The following is a 17,439-nucleotide window of genomic DNA, read 5'->3' on the forward strand; positions in this document are numbered from 1 at the left end:
CCATCTGTCAATCTGCCCACCTGCCGCGCCCCCCGGGCTGAGGTAGGAGGTTGTATAGTTGAGGAAGACACCCGAGGAGATCACTATACGGCCTCCTAGCTTTCCCCAGGCTGCGCCCTGCACTGGAAGGGGCCGGCGGGGACCCTAGGTTCAAACCACTGCCTTAGAGTTCCTGGGAGGAGCCGGGATGTCTTCTATGGCCACATCCTGTGTTCTAGGCCTTTTCTTTGCAGTCTCTTCTGCCATCAGGAGATTTTCTCATTTTCTTTCACTTACCCCATTGTGTCTGGGCTTCTTGAAACTTCTGTTTCTCAAGCGCTGTGAATATCTCTGTAACATTGTGGGTCTCTGAGCCACTAGACTTGTATCCAGGTTTCACATTTTCCCTTTGCCCCGTTTCTGCCTTCTGGGGCTCAGTGTATCTCTGTTTCTGCCCGTTTTCCCTGCTCCCACATCTAGGAAGAGGGCTTTTCTGGTCCACCATAACTGTACTGCCGGCCTCTGGGTCCCTGAGACCCTTTAACCTGTGAGGATGTCCAGGGTCACAGGTGAGGTTCTTGGGAGCCTGGCGCCTGGCTCAACCACAAATGTAGGGATTGCAGGCGACCCATGACAACCTTCCTCTAGATGGAGCCTGACACTTGACCACCAGCTGAAACTCAATCTCTGATCTCAGGCCACAGCTCCCCCTCCCCCACAGTGACCTCACAAAGGTTACTAGCTTCTCCTCAGACCCAGAGACCCTCTGTGATGGCCTTGGTTACACTGGTAGGGAGCTTTGTCCTGTTGTTCTTGCTGATCTTAAGGGCATCCACGTGGGCCTGTCTTTTCTGCTTCACTGCCCAGGAGGAACGCCTCCGTGTCTGCCAGATGTTTGTGGGCAAAGATGTCTCCAAGCTGCGCCAGTGTAAAGATACATTCGAGACTGCTTTTGAGGTTCTCTCAGACATGGAAATCAGTGAGGAAACCCTCTTCCCTGAACCAGGGCCCTGGGGAGGGGCAGGAGAGGCCAAGAAGAAAAGCTAAGAACAGGATCATGGCAGAGATGCAGGGAAGAGAGATAGATGGGAACAATGGAAAGAAACACATCCAGAGAAGGCTCAAGACAGCCTAGAGACAGAGTGTCAGAGAGGGCTAAGGACAGTAAAGGGACATGACAGAATTACGAGGAAAGAGATGGAAAAGTAGAAAGAGTGGAACGAGCATTGCTTAGAGGAGAGTATGGCATGGGAACACAGATGAGTGGGGATATTAGACACTTAGAGGGACAGAGAGCTAGAGAACCAGAGAAATGGATAAGAGACCCAGAAAGAGATAGGTACCTAGAGAGAGTGGGATAGAGACCTGATGATAAAGAGACAAGGACCCAGAGTGTGGGAGATAGGGACCTAGAGAAAGACAGTAATCCAGAGATAAAACAGAGACCCATGGAGTTGGAGTAGAGACAGAGAGGAAACAGATCCGGGCAACAGGGTAACAGAGACAGAGAGAGATAGAGGTAGAGAGGGAAGGACAAATACCCAGATTGGGGTTTGGGGTTGGGGATAGAAAGGAAAGTGGTATCTCTCCATGTAGGGCACTTAGACTGGGGATATAGACTCTGGGATGGGGGTGGGACTTGGGGGCTCTCAGCCACAAAGAGTCAGACATAGAAAATGCACTGGAACCAGGTTTGTACCATGGTGCTTCCTCAGCCTGTTTCTCATCCATCCTCAGACTATGATGAGAGGAGCCACCTGCATGATGCGTTCACACAGATGATACTCTCCCTCCAGGAGGTGGCTACTGCTCAGGGTGAGTGTTTTATAGAGTTTGGCTTGGTGCTCCAAGGACTATGTGAAGACATAAGAGATTTCTCTGCTTGGGACACTTATCTTAAGGGGCTGATACTAGAAACCTGTGTGAGTTAGGTTATTTTTTTGGGGGGAAAGTGAAGAAATGAGTGGAGTCAACAGTGGCAAGGAACTCAAAGAGGTATAGAAGTCACAGTCTGAGGCCCTGCGGGGTCAATTTCATGTGACCTATGGGTGGTTCTCACTGTCTGGGCTCTGAAATCTGGATGTGTTCCTGCCTCTCACCTGGGCTCCACTTACTCACCTGTAAGACAGGAAATTTCTTTGGCTCTCAGCTTGAGTCGTTTTCCACATCTCTTAAGGTGGAAAATTCTCATCTCCTAGGGTGAGATACTCTCTTTATCTCCCAGAGAAGTCAGAGCTCATTGAAAGGAAATGGTTCTTTTTGACACAGGTGTTACGGAAGACATAATCACTTAAGGCAACACACGCTCTCACTGCTGACAAAGTCAGATTAGGAGCAATGGAGCTAGCTATCCATTCAGGGGACAGACATGGAGAGTAAGGGCTAGACTTCTGCTGGGGCGTTGGGGAAGATCATGTTGTATGGAGCAGAACTTAAGCCTCTGGGGACAAGTATTTCAAAAAGACATGATTAGCAGTAATCACACCAGGTCACCCCAAACACAGGGCACACAGTGCTACATAGATAGTAAGTAGCAGTAGAGCAGTATGAGAAATCATTTTTTGTTTCTTTGTTTTAAGAATAAATTGGCCATTCCTAGGATCTGGGCGTTCAGGACTGTTTTTTCCCCCATCTGTAATGGTTCATTTTGTTCCCACTAAGTTTTGTATCAGAGCTCTTTTCAAACAAAGAAAAGGTTCACTCATTCAACAGTGTCCAGGACTATCACAGAAGAGAATTTCTGTGTGTTCCCAAGCCTCAGGAACCAGAGACATGGAAGAAATGCAGGATTCTGGAATATGTCTCCTTTTTGGAAACTTGTGAAAAGCTACCAAGGGCAGACCTTGGAAGTAGTCTCTGTAGGACAGAGACTTAGGAGCAGGTAAAGGCTGAGGTTAGAAAAAGGCCTGACACAGATCTGAGAGCATGGTGAAGAGGAGAGACTAGGAAATGGAAAAGTGGGAGTGTTTCTGGTGGTCTGTTATAGGGAAAGGAAAGACGCAGAGTTACAGGAGTGCCTTTACCTGGGGTCCATCTTCTTAAGAGCGACATCCTAAGATGACAAGCATGGAGCCAAGAGCTGGACCAGGGCAGATGTCTAAGTTAATATTGCAATAACCAGAAAGGGATACTGATGACATATATCAACAAGGCACCTAGACACCTAAATGTTGGCATCAATCAAGGAGACTTAAGACACTGTCCTGAGGGACCTGGAAGACCAAAGGGGGCTTTTCAGCAGGGCAGAGGAGCTTCTGGAATCCCACAGAGGGAGAGGCTAGAGACTGGGAGAACCTAGTGCAATCATTTACTCAGAGGCTTACAGAATATTCCAGAACCACCTGTGGGGTCACAGCTGGTACCAAAACTGCAAATAGCCTGCCCTGGAGATGCTTGTATTTAAGGGCAGAACACAGATAATAAACAGCCAATAAAATATGAAGTTGAGGGTATCTTACAGGTAGAGAAGCCTGCCTAGAATCCACCATTGAGGTTGCAGGGTTGTGACTTAGTAATACAGCTCTCACATAGAATCTAGCAGGGAAGGCTTGGCACTATGGCTAAGCTGTGGAGGACTTGCCTAGAGGTGTTGGGTCTCCTGGACAATAATTTATGTTAATTATTCTCCTAAGGGATATTTTATTAACAACCCTGTGAGGTGGAGTTTTAAAGCCCTACTTTCCAGGTGGGAAAGTAGGATAATTTGTGCATTGGATGAACCAGACTAGTGCTGTGTGTGTGTGTGTGTGTGTGTGTGTGTGTGTGTGTTTGTGTGACACAAGACATAATGACTCTGTATACACGTAATAGATTTATAAGGTGAGTATAGGTTGAATATTTTTAGTGCAATAATCTGAAATCTGAACTGTTCCTAAGCTAGATGTGGCTTGTCCATACAATCTTGGGGTCGGAGGGTAGGCTGGGAAGGGACAGAGGATTCAAGAGTTTGAGAGCACCATGGAATACATAGTGAAAAAAATATTGAAGACTAGGAATGTAGCTCAGTTGGTAGAGTGCTTGTCTATTATGCACAAAGTCATGAGTTTTATCCCAAGCACCTAGTAGAGTCCTTGGTTCCACACATCTGTAATCTCAGCACTGGGGAAGTAGAGGCAGAGAGATCATCCTTGATTACATAGTGACTTTGAACCCAGCCCAGGCTACAAAGTCCCTGTTTCAAAGGAAAATAAAATGATCCTGGTTGCTCACACAATGCCAGTATCTGGAAGGAGGCAGTAGGATTTAGGGAGCCTAGGTAGCATAGTCTGCCTCAAAACAGACACAATAAAACAGTGAAATACATGTGTTCTTATTCGTGTGTGTGTGTGTGTGTGTGTGTGTATGTGTGTGTATGAAATGTTTCACAATCCACATCCTTTTGAATGTCATCTTAGCTCTACGTAACATCACATGACAGGTCACAGGTAAAACTCAGAACCACTCAAAATATTGTGTGAACTCAACCTTCAGATTGTAAGGCATTATGAAAGAAGTGAGTTTCCATTGTTACTGCTTTATTTATTTTTGTGTATGAATGTTTGCCTACATACATGTCTGTGCACCACATTCATGTGTAGTGCCTGAACTGGCCAGAAGAGGATGCCAGATCCCCTGGAGTAGTAAGTAGTAGGGTGGTAGGAACGTCTTCACTAAGGAATTATGGGCATTGCGCTAAGCAGGACAGAAGATAGCTCAGAATGAAAATGATTCCATCTTACATAGCACTCAATCTCAGTCTTTGTGGTAGACATTGCCATCATTGCTGTTTTTGTGCAATGGGAAACTGAGGACCAGAGAGTTGTCACCTGACGGAGCTCACATGTGGAGGCTGGCTTGTGATCTGTAGATGTATATCAGTGTGAAACAGGTGTACTCATATCTGATTTGCAAAACCCATTGTCAGAGCTCCTAATACACGCCCCTCACCAGGGAAACTGCAGTATCTTTTGTACTGCAGTTATGGTTCAGTTGACGTAATCCACATTCCATTTACCCTGTTTAGGCTATTTCCCTCCACTCCTGACCCAGTGTGTACTAGATATATATGCTTAACCCACCCCTGCCCACCTCACAGGCCACTATGGTGTCCTTCGTATGTCCCACCATCTTATTGGTATGTTGGGCGAGGCCTTGTGGATCCAGGCCTCTCACTGGGGGCTCCACTGGGACCATATCCTCTTTACAGTACTACTCACTAGTACAGTCACTAGATCATGCTCTTATACTTAAAAGATTGAACCCAAATTATTCAAAAGCTTCTTGGCTTTGGTACTTCTCTGCCCTTGTAGACAACCCACAATGTACTTTCTTTACTTAATACCTTCAGTTCCTTCCTGACAGTTTCTCACACACATAATATATTTTGGTCTTCACCTCATTGCTGTGACAGAATACCTGATAATCACCTTAATGGAAAAAAGGTTTATTATGGATCACTGTTTAAGTGTATCGTCCATCGTTGTAGAAAGTCATGCAGGAGTGTGAAATGGCTGATTATGTTGCAAACACAGGAAGCAGGGAGAAGTGAATACTTGTGTTCAGCTTTCTGCTTTTGAGTCACTCTGGGATGCCACCTACATAAAGGGTGGGAATAACCACCCCTCCACATGTCCAGAGGTTTGTTTCCATGGTGAGTCTAAATCCTATGAAATTGATAATAAAGATGAACAATCATATTTGTCTAGGGTCCACCCTCTAGAATGCTGTCTTTAAATACAGTCACATTCTTCCATACTCTACTGGGGATTAGGATTCTGAATATGAATGTGGGTGGGGGTGAACACTGTCATAACCATTTTCACCAGAAGGCTGGTCTCTGGAGAGCCACATCTCATGATCTATGGTGGTGAGAATCAAGGATTCAGAACATAAAAGAGTGAAGGGTGGAAATGAATGGTGCTTGGGTCTGGGAAAAAGGGCTTCGAAATGCTCTGTTTAAAGAGAACAGCAATGGTGGTCACTGGCCTAATTATTGCCTTATGGCACTGGTCAATGTTTTGTAGCTTTGTACATTTTTTTTTTAAAGAGATGCTAAGCATTTTTGTTACCTCAGTTTTGTGTGTGGCAATCAGTTTATTTGGTTATTTTTAAAGACTTATTATTTATATGTATGGGGGGATGGAGGATGTTGGTGCATGTGAATGCTTTTGAAGGCCAGAAGAGGATATCATTCCCTGAAGTTGGGCTAACATACGGTTGTGAACCTCCTGACATGGGTGCTCAGAAACAAGAGTGTCCTCTGCAAGAGCAATTCTTTGACTTCAGAGTCATCTCTTCAGCTTCCTTCCGATTTTTTAGAATAGCAGTATCAAGATCTTTTATTACTCTCCCAAAGTCATATATTTGTCACCAGTTCATAAATTTAAAAAAAGAAACAAGCTGTGTGGTGGTGGTGAATGCCTTTAACCCCAGCATTCAGGTTACAGAGGCAGGCGGATTTCCAAGTTCTAGGCCAGCCTGATCTACAGTGGGAGTTCCAGGACAGACAGGGATACACACAGAAACGTTGCCAAGAAAAGGACTTAAAAAGAAGAAAAAGAAGCACTTTACTGTCGATTTTTATCACATCCAGGGCATTTGGGTCTAAGGCCACTGCTGGTGACCTACATTTCCTGCTGGATTCTAGAATTCACTCAACATAATACTTACTGAGCTATTTTGTAAGACTGGGCCCTTTTGTGGGTTCCGAAGATGCTGTATTCAAGACGTGAGAATTCAGGAAACATTGAGAAAAGAAGGTGGAAAGATTTTTAAGAGTCAGAGATTAGGGAGGATAAGACAAAGTGCTGTGTTCTGGACATGACAGGACTAATGTACTGTTGAACTCACAGCAGCTGTGGTTGCCTGCACACGATGAAGTCTATTAACATTCCCGTGCTGGGGTGGGACTCAGAAGCTTCCACCTCTGACTGAGGACATACTGATAGTTGATGGCTGCTGGAGGACAGAGAGCCAGCTGTCTTCAAGGGTGCATGCAGTCCCTGGTAGGTTGGTAGTGCACCCAGTGGATGGTCAGCCCAGATTGGACTGAGTGGTTATTATATTTAAAAGAAAAAAAAAATGAAGAAGGTTGGGAAGAGTAGGAGGTGAGTGGGTTTGGAAGATAGGGGAGGAGATAATACAATCAAAATACATTGCATGCATTATGAAATGCTCAACAACAATGCACCACCATCAATTAAGGAGTTGGGTGTGTGCACTGCCTGCATAGGCAGGCAGATCTCTGAATCAAGGCCCACCTGGTCTACATAGAGATGTCCAAGCCAGTCTGGAACATAGTGAGCCACTGTCTTAAAACAAAATGCCAAAAAGATGGACTTAATCCATTAGCATATGTAAACATTAACTTACACACACAAATAATTTATATACACATGTGTGATTGCAAACCGATGAAGCTTATGTACACTGTGAATGGGGCACAATGAGAGATGGAGGTAGGGGACTTTGGTACAGATTTGGGGTGATGAAACCCTTTGCAGTGACACATGAGATGATAAGATACAGAGGATGATTTGGGGCTGGGCAAAAGATGTTTATAAAGAGGTCCAGGTAACCTGGAGATCGAAAGTTCACAAGAGGGCTGCAGCAGAGAAAGAGGAAACAGCATTGTAGGGCGTCGTAAGCCCTGTGGAGGACTTGATCATTATCCTCCCATTTCCACTAAGATACACACAGATAGTGCTCTGAAGAGGCAGAGCACCTTGGAGAAGTTTGTTAGCCTTCCCTTTGTGCCTGTGGGAGGAGGAAATACAGCATGTGCTTATGGAGAGACAAAGTCTCAAATGACTCTTCAGCCGTAGGGAAAGGACTCCTAGTCCAACCACCTTGCTTCGTCCCCCAGGGTCCTTTAGAGATGCCTTCCCCAGTGCTGCAGCAGAAATGAAGAGGACCGTTCAACAGCTTAAAAAAGGTAAACCAGTCTCCAGCTCCAGCCCCCCCCCCCCCCCCCGCAGACACACGACACACCACACAGATAATTACTCTGAATCCAGCCTAAATGCTGGAACCAGTGGATTTCCTATCCTAGGACAGTTCATTTAACAGTCTTGGACCTTATCCACCCAGGTCTCTTCTAAGATATGTTTTTGGCCCTGCACTGAAAGGCATCTTCTGTAGGCTGTGCTTCTCTAACTGGGCCTATTAATTAGGTTCTAATTCCTTGAAGGATTGATTGCCTGGTATCTACTCCACACCCCGAAGGGTAATTAATACCTCAAGACTGGTTCCCCTCAAGGCTTTTAGTATGCCCCACCCCCTTTCCCTTTCCATAGATGGTGACATTTGTGGCCTTGCTCCACCCTCTGGATGAAGCTCTGTGGCCTTGGCCCTGCCCCTTCGGAACAATGTACTCTGATCTGCCTTCCTAGGTGCTGTATTAGGAGCCTAGACCTGTCCCCCAGAGGAGAGGGTCCCCAGCCTGTAATAACATCTGGAGGGGCTTTAGATAGGTCTCTCTGTCGACTACTTGGATCCTAATGCCTTCTTTCTCTCCACAGTTCAGGCATGCGTCCCTCCTTGCGGTAAGGTCTTAGTTTCAAACCCAAGACAGCAGGGGAGGCTTGGTGACTAGGGTGGAGCCTGAAGCTTAAGGTGGAGACAAGGAGAGGGTTTCAGATCCAAAGGGAGCCAATAGGAAAGTACATAAACTGGGTATTGTTCAAAAACTTAATAGAAGCAGGCTTTGATGTTTCAAGCATGTCATCCTAGCTACTTCAGAGGCGTAGACAAGATCACACGTCCAAGGCCAGCATAGGCTACACAGTTTTACCCCGTGCTGGGCAACTTAGGGGGACCCTGTCTCAAAACAAAAACTAAAAAGAATGCTGAAGATACAGCTCAGCAGTGGAGTACTTGCCCAGAATAACTAGTGAGGGGTTGGGGTTCAGTGGTAGATCTCTTGCCTAGCCTCTTTCAGAGGGTCTAGGGTATGTTTTATTTGTAGAGCGCTTTCCTAAAATTTCCAAGTGAGGACCTGGGAGCATTGTTCGGTGGTAGAGAGGTTGGCCAGCATATATGTATATGTTAAAGAAAGCTGGTTTAACGGCCCAAACAAGGAGTATATGACCCAGGCGTGGGCTAGTCATTTAAATGGTGTAGAAAAGACTGGGTCTATCCTCCACCTCCCCAACAGAAACCTGGGAGTTCCCGTAGATTTAACAAGATTTAGAGACTTGGTCTGGAGACTGCAAGGGAGCTCAACACTCCTGCTCTTCACAGGTGTCCAGGAGTTCACTAGGCTTTTCCACTGCCAGGGCTGCTATTCCACCATCTGCGACCTACCTCTGGACTGTCCAGGTGAGGGGTTGGGGCTAGGATACCAGGGAAGAGGCAGGCCGTATGCCGGCTTACAAGAGTCACCCGACCTCTCTCCAGTTCAGGACCTGATAGTGAAACGTGGAAACCAGGCTTTGTTTTCTTGCACCGTGGGCTTCCAGTTGCCAGAGTCGGAGCTCACTTATTCCTGGAAATTTGCGGGAGGAGGTGTGAGTCCGGAAAGGGCCAGCTGGAGGGCTTAAGGCATCGGTTCTGCTCCCAGGAAGAAGGTTCAGTTCAGGGTGGGGGTTCGGTTTAGTACACGAGGAGGGTCGGGGATAGGTTAAATGTATGTATGGAAGACCGGTGCTTAATGTGCATTGTGAGTCGGGCTTCAGGGAATGCCGGGAAGGGTTGCTTAGAACAGCCAAAAGAGCCAGAGGCCTGCGAGCTGAGTCAGGGCTTGTGTAGGAGGCGTGCCATTCCCGCTGAGTCAAGATACATTTCAGCTCCTTAGAGTTGAAATACAGCTTCAGTCCCGCCACCCCGCAGCTCCGGACTCGGGACATGTCCTACTTCCGTGATGTGCCGGGGGCCCACGGGTACCTGGCGCGAATCCGGCCAGTGCAACCCAAGCACAGCGGGACCTTCGTATGCGTGATCCTGCATGACCAACGCCCCCTGGCGCGGCTCTACTTCTATCTGAACGGTGCGGGCAGGGCAAGGATGTGAGGTGGGGCCCAGAGCGAGGCTCCACCCCTTAACGTTGCGTCTGGGCAGTGACGGGCCCTCCTCCGCCTAGGGAGATGGAGCTTCAGGTCACATTCCGGGAAGTGGTGAATTGGTCAGCGCGGGAGGCGGAAATGATCGTGCCCTGGAGTCCCAGCCTAGGCGAACTACTTACCATGCCCCGGGCTCTGACGCTCGGCAACCTGTTCCTGATCGCGACCACCGCCGCATTCCTGTCTGCTAGTGTTACTGCGCTAGCATGGTGAGTGCGAGCTTCCACCCTCCCTTCTCCCAACTCCTCTGGTCCATGCTCCTTTCCTCCGCCTGGAGACCAGAAATCCAGACTCCCATCGGTCCTCCAGACCTCCGCCTCTTCCCACAGTCATAGCAGTCCTACCCAACTGTTCTCCCAGAACCAGAGACCAAGGAGTCTAGTTTCCATTCTTTAAGCTCTAGGAAGCCTAACCCTCTTTTCTTAGACTCGGGGGGTCCAGGCCCCAGCATTCCTTCCTCAGATCCAGGGGACCATGTCCTAGCCCTTGCTCAGGATGAGAAATCCAGGTCTCTTGTCTTTCTGTCAGATAACCCAGGAATCCTCACACCAACCCTCCTTGGAGACTCAGGTCAAAGCTCCTTGCACTTTGAAACCCAAATGTGTTTTTCTTACTGGCCCCTCCTACAGCACCCACCCCTTTGTTTTCCCAGGATTTTTTTTCGATGGTACTTAAGTGGCAACTAACAAGGGTTAGTCCTGATCCTACATCTGTCCCTGAAATAAAAGAATGTATTTCAGTTAGTTCTGGATTCTCTGGTTTGTTTGTTTAGTGTTTTAAGTGGTCACTGCTCACCCAGGGATAAGGACCGACAAACCCCCCCCCCCATACTCAGGAGAATGTGAACAGGATACAAGCGATCTTAGTCGGGGAGGCCCCTGGACATCAGCTTAGACCCTTTTCTCCAGCAAATTCCTTTGCATTTCCATCTGTAGAAAACACCCTTAGCATACTATCTGCTACCCCCACAAAAGAAACACCTTTTCTTTCCCAATCTTTTCATCCTGTCAAAAAAAACCCACACCCTTCTAGTAGTTCAGAGCAGAAACCACTGGGCAACACTCCCAGCTCTTCGCTGGGGGATTCTAGGGAGGAGTTCTACCGCTGAGCCCCAGCCCTTCACTGGAGTATTTTCTTAGGGCCTCTACTGCTGAGTTACACTCCCAATCCCTCTCAGTAAACAGTATCCCTAGTGGTGGTTGACACCCCCAGCCCCTTGCTGTGGATTCTAGGCAGGAACGGTACAGCTGAGCTGCATGCTTCGTCTGGTTTCTTACTGTGTGTGGGGTGGTGGTGGATAAATACGTATACATGAATGTGCACATAGAAGCCAGAAGTGAACCTCAAGTGTCATTCCTCAGACACGACCCCTCCCCATGGTTTTGGGACAGGATTTCTCAATGGCTAGGACTTGCCTGGCTAGTATAGCTGGCCAGCAAGCCCCAAGGATCAACATGTCACTTCACTAGCTCTAGAATTACTGGTGTATGTTTCTGACATGAGAGTCCTGAGGATGGGCTTGGATCCCCACTAGTTTCCAATATAGGATTGTTAAATGAGTCGCATTGGATTGCTGCTCTGCTCTAAACCCATCAATAGTTTCCCGTGGTCACTGGAACCAAATCAAATTCCTTGTTAAAACTCCCAAGGCAGCACTTGGGGAGGCAGAGACAGGCAGACTCTGTGGGTTCGAGACCACCCTGGTCTACAGAGCAAGTCCAGGACTGCCAGGGCTATTACACAGAGAAACATTGTCTCAAACAAACAAACAAAAAACAAACAAACAAACAACAAAAAAAAAAACAACACATGCACAAAATCCCAAGGCTTCACACATTCTGGCCCTTGTTGGTCTTCCTAGCCTTGTTCCTATCAAGGAAGAGACCTTTCCATCCTACCTTGCAATTCCCATTTCTCCTTATGATGTTTATAAGAATCTCAGCCACCTCAGGATGTTGCTGTGATAAAACACAATCAAAAGCAAGTTACAGAACAGTTCATTTTAGTTTGTGGTTGCACAGGGAGAGGCCAGATGATGGGATATATGGCAACAGACTGCTGAGAGATCATATCTCAAAATGCAGAGAGGAAACATGGATGCCAACTGGAAGAGGGGTGAGGCTACAAGTTCAGGAAGGCCACCCACAGTGACATACATCTTCCAACAAGGCTCTACCCCACAAAGTTTCATAACCTCCAAACAGGAAACCAATATGTAAACCTACAGGGGACATTTCTTATTTCAGTCACCTAACTGGGCCATGGAAGGTCACGATTTGATTGATATATACCATCCAGCTGTGGTATCAGTTACTTTCCTGTTTCTGTAACCATATATTGTCTCATAGTTTTAGATAATTTTCAGTCTCCTAGATTTAGGGAAGGTTGAGAAGCTCCATCCAAGGCAATTGGAGGATGCGATCACAGGTGTGTGGCTGACCAGGAAATGGAGAGTTAGAGGAATCAGGGATCTGGCTAATAAACCTTCAGAGCCTATCCCCAATAACCTATTATGGTGGACTCCACCTTATAAAGTGTCCATAGTCTCTCCAAATTTTGAGACCTACTGGGGAGCAAGCATTCATAATACAAGCCTGTGGATGGCACTTCGAATTCAAGTCTTGGAAGGGGGCACTGGGATGAGGGTGAAGGGGGAGTGGCACCCGTGTAAAAATTACTTTTCTTTTGTTGTGATAAAATACCATGACCAAAATCAGCGTAAGGAAGAAAGGGTTTATTAAGATAAAACATAAGCCCAAGCTTATGGTTCCACAGTGATGGAGTTTCTCATGGTGGGGAAAGCCTGACAGGTATGGGAAGGCATGGGGGTAGGAATAGGAATCTGCCACATCATAGTTCCATCCACACGTAGGAGTGAAGAGAAAACAAAAGGTAGAGTGAAGCTATAACCACTTAGGCCGAGCCAGTGGTGTGCTTCCTTCAGCAAGGCTCCACCTCCTGGAGATTCCTTAACTTCCTTCTACAGCATCATCAACTAGAGACTATGTGTTTAAATACATGAGAACATATTTCATTAAAGACCGTAAGTCCATTCTGTCCAGAAGATACACCCAATAGCATCTGCAGGCAGATGGAAATGCAGGGGTTAAGAGACATCAAGGAAAGCACAGAGGCTTTCTCTGTAATGGACATGACCTAATTCTATTCTGTCTAGAACTGAAGCACCAGCTCCCTTCAATCTGTCAATCACTTCAAAAGGACAAGTCTTGCTGAATAACTTTATAGCTATGAGTAACTTTAATTAGTGCAGTCTTTGACCCCAGAAGTCACAGGCATATATGTCTGGGGTTTTATTTTATTATGATTTTTTTTTTTAATTTTCTTTTTGTCTGCATGTGTGTGCTTGCATGTAAATGCCAAGATTGATGCTAGGTATCTCTCTCAGTTACTCTCAACCCTGAAAGTATTTTTGAGTCAGACTCTCTAACCGAACCTGGAGCTTGCATTTAGCTAACCAATTTAGCTACACGGGGTGGCCACAGGGCTCCAGTGTCCTCCTGATTTCTACTTTGCAGCTCTGGGATTGCAAGCATCCACTATTGCACCTGGGCTTTTATGTAGGTTATGGGACAGAAACTTGTCTCTGTGCCTGTACAACAAGCGCTTTGCCAACTGAGACACCCTTCTAGACTTATTTTGTTGTTGTTGTTGTTGTTGTTGTTGTTGTTGACAGAGTCTCAGTTTGTAGCCAAACCTGTTTTGGGTCTCAGGATCTTCTTTCTTCAGCCTCCCAAATGCTTGGAGAACCCTTGTGTGACCACACTCAGATTATCTGGATTTTGTTGTTGTTTTATTTCATCTTAGAGACAGGATCTCAGTGTCTAACCTAGCCTGGCTTGGCTCTTGGGGTCTTCTTATCTTGGCTTCCAAAGCCCTCTAATTATAGATGTGCACCAACCGTGCCTGCTTCTCCTGGGTGGTCTTTACTTTTTAAAATGAACTATTCGTTTATTTCTGTGGAGGCTAAAGTGCAACCTGCAGAGGTGAATTCTCCTACCTGGGGGGTCCCAGGAATTGAGGTCAGGTTGACAGACTTGATGCCAGGGGCCTGTGTGAACTAGGCCAGTGGTTCTCAACCTGTAGGTCCAGACCCCCTAAGATGTTGAATGACCCTTTTACAGGGGTCACATATCAAATATCCAGTGGCATACCAGGTATTTACATTATGATTCATAACAGTAGCAAAGTTACAGTTACAAAGTAGCAATGAAATAATTCTATGGTTGGGCGATCAAAGCTCATAGCATTAGGGATGTTGAGAACCACTGTGTAAGCCCATCTTTCTGGTATTCTTGATTGCAGACCACACTTTGAGTGTTGGCTAGAAGGCCATTGTGAGTTTACCAGTATTTCTGTTCTTGCAAATTGATAACACACCTGTTAATGGGTTTGTGACTGAATCAGTAACTGAGTGGAAAGATTCAGTGTTTTTTTTTTTTATTTTATTTTTATTTTTATAGGACAGTCTCTTTTTTCTTTTTAATTTATTAACTGATCACGGCCCCTCCCTTCTTTCCTCCTAGTCCCACTCCCACCCTCTTTCCCCATTACACTGTCCTCTTCTCAGAGAAGGGAGCCCCCAAACTGTGCCATTCTAACCCATTCTACTTTCCTGTCACATCATGGACTCTGTTGCCTGCTGTTGGATTCCCCTCCACCCCCAGCTGGGCAGGCTTGCCTGGTCTCAGTGGACAAGGGTGCACTCAATGGTTATTCTTATCCTCACCATGGCTCTTAAATCTGTGGTCCAGGGAGCTAGGATGATGCCTTTCTTTTGCTGAGGCAGGGAGATGGATTAGGAAGAGGAAAGTCTGGAGTTGGGTGTGAGATGTTGCTTTAAACTAGACTGGAATTTAGAAGCAAGCCTAGTCAAACAATATTTGGGAATCTTGTCTGTCTGTGGAGAGTGTAAGTAGAATGCTTAGAGCCATAATGTTGAGTACCAAGCAGGGCCATGTGTAGACAGATGAGAAAAGTGGTTCTCTAATGGCTGCATGATAACAAACCCAAAGGAAAGCTTTGGAACATGTGTGAGAGAGCATGAATACTTTATTGTACAAATGGGTGTGCATGCCTGTTCATGCATCTGGACTCTAAAAGAGGGTCTCATATGTCTGCTGTCATGCTCCATCTATTCTTTTGGAGCACAATTTCTCCTTGAATCTGGAGCTTGTGTTTTCTTGGCTAGGTTGGACAAAGATAACCTTGAACTCCTGATTCTCCTGCCTCCACCTTCCAAGACCAGGTATCACAGGAGTGTACTAACACAGTTAGTTTAGGCAGTGCTGGAGTGAAACTCAGCTTTGTGCTTACCAAGCAAGTACTGTAAAACTAAGCAAACTCCCTCAGCCCGGAACAAAAATAAATAAAACAAAACAAACAAGGCTGAGGGAGCAAGTATCTGAGGCTCCTGTCTCTTCCTGACAGCCAAGTGAAGAAAACATACCTCAGTGGGAGGGTCCTGGTTTTAACAATGTGGGTATCATTAGTGAGCTTAATTTAATGACCAATTTTGTGGAGTGCAGGAGAGGTGCAGTGGGAGTACTGACCATGTGACTGCCTTGGGTTTTCAACAGTGGGAGTCAACATTAGTCATTAGGGAAATGGAAATCAAAACCAAAAAGAGAAACCAAGCTGCAGTCACCAGGATACCTTAGGCACTGTGTTCGGGAAGTGGGTGGAAAGATCAAAAGAATCATTACAATTGCTAGCAATGAGGTAGGACAGAGTAGCCCCTGTGGAAAATTCTGCCAGTTGCTTCAAGGATTAGGGTCTGTAAAGATGTCTGGGTGAGCAAAGGACTTGCAGTGAATCATGAAGAACTGAGTTTGAATCTTTAGAACCCATGTAAAAATGCATTTAGTGTTGAGCTTCTAATCCCAGCCCTCATATGGCAAGATGAGAGAGGAAGACAGGAGAATCCTAGGCAACCAAGGCTGGCATATGCAGTGGTGAAGTAGAGACCCTGCCTTAAAGCTGGAAATTGAGGACTGGATGGTGAGGTGACATAATCTTTAACCTCCACATAATCACATCAGTGTGTATACACACACACACATGGACATATACACAAAGATAAAACAAAAATAAATGGTTAGGGCTACAGGTGTGTACAGATGTGGCTCACTCAGTGGAGTGATTGCCTAGCATGCTCAAAGTCCTTAGTTCTAGCCCCTGAACTTCATAAGCAGTGTGCTAGTTTGTATTAATGATTCTAGAACTAGGAAAATGAAGTCTGGAGGATCACAAGGAGATGGTCATCCTTGCCATGGATGAGGTTAACATGTGTTCTGTGAGAGCCTGTCTCAAAATAATAACAATTAAAAAGACCTAGCAGTTCTTCTCCCAGGTGTATACTCAAGAGAATTAAAGTCGTAGGTCCACACAAAAACCTATCAAAGAACATCATCATCCCAAGTGAAAGCGAACCTAAACATCTGTCAGCTGATAATAGGGTATGTAAAAATGGGTTGTGCCCCTGTTATGCTATACTGCTTAACATAAAAAGGAATAAATCAGAGATTCAGTAGCATGAGTGAGCTTTGAAACTGTTCTGCTAAATCAGTCAAAAAAGATCACGGACTGTGAGATTCCATTTATGTGAAGGATCTAGAACAGGTAAATTCACAAATTTCACAGCAGCTGCCTCAAGTGTGTCTGTTGGAGAGACATCGGGATGAGGCATGTCCTCCAGCAGGTATAGAGTGATGGAAATATTACGTTAGATTATGGTTGTGGCTACACAGATGATCAGTTTTCCTAAAACTGAATTCTACCAGCTTTTTCATGGAATGTTGCTATCCATAGAAAGGGAAGTGGCATGGTAGTTGAGGAAACAAAGGTCAAGAGAGTCCTTAAAAGGTTTTTGAGACAAGATTTCATGTAGCCCAGGATGGCCTTGAACTCCCTTTGTAGCAGAGTTTAGTTTTGATTACCTGCTTGACACCTGGGGAGGAATTTCTGTAAGGAATATTCTGGATTAGAGTGGCCATTAGGGATGCCTGTGAATTATTTTAACCAGGTTAATTGAGGTGAGATGAGTCTCTCCTAATGTAGGCAGCACCATTTTATGGGCTGGTCCCTGGGCTGATTGATAAAGTGAGCTGAGCACCAGCACAGGTGCGTTAATCCATTACTCTCTCCTCTTCACCAGGTGCTTCAAGTTCCTGCTGCCTTTACTCTCCTGCAATAATGGACAGTGGCCTGGATTTGTTAGCCAAATAAACCCTTTCTTCCTGGCTGCTTTTGCAAGGGTATTTTCTCACAGCAACAGGAAACAAAACTGAGTTGAGAATGGCCATGGACTTCTGATCTTCCTGCCTTCAACTTCATGTGATGGGGATTATAGGTGTTCACTGCTTCATTTGGCTAGTAATTGTATTTTCTTTAATTTTTTTATTTG

General features: G+C 45.9%; 1 protein-coding gene across 1 annotated transcript; it reads left to right on the forward strand.

The window, feature by feature from the left end:
* The first annotated feature begins 646 nt into the window (after positions 1-646).
* Spaca6 (sperm acrosome associated 6) lies at positions 647-17,423 on the forward strand. Its single transcript, XM_055594855.1, has 9 exons — positions 647-958; positions 1,717-1,794; positions 7,823-7,891; positions 8,478-8,501; positions 9,199-9,276; positions 9,355-9,464; positions 9,787-9,943; positions 10,015-10,225; positions 17,191-17,423. Exons 1-9 carry the CDS (start codon positions 751-753, stop codon positions 17,321-17,323), a joined length of 1,068 nt encoding a protein of 355 aa, XP_055450830.1. The 5' UTR covers positions 647-750; the 3' UTR covers positions 17,324-17,423.
* The last annotated feature ends 16 nt before the right edge of the window (positions 17,424-17,439 follow it).

Source organism: Psammomys obesus, unplaced genomic scaffold (genome assembly GCF_907164565.1).
Source record: "Psammomys obesus unplaced genomic scaffold, mPsaObe1.curated_primary_1811, whole genome shotgun sequence".
NCBI lineage: Eukaryota > Metazoa > Chordata > Mammalia > Rodentia > Muridae > Psammomys > Psammomys obesus.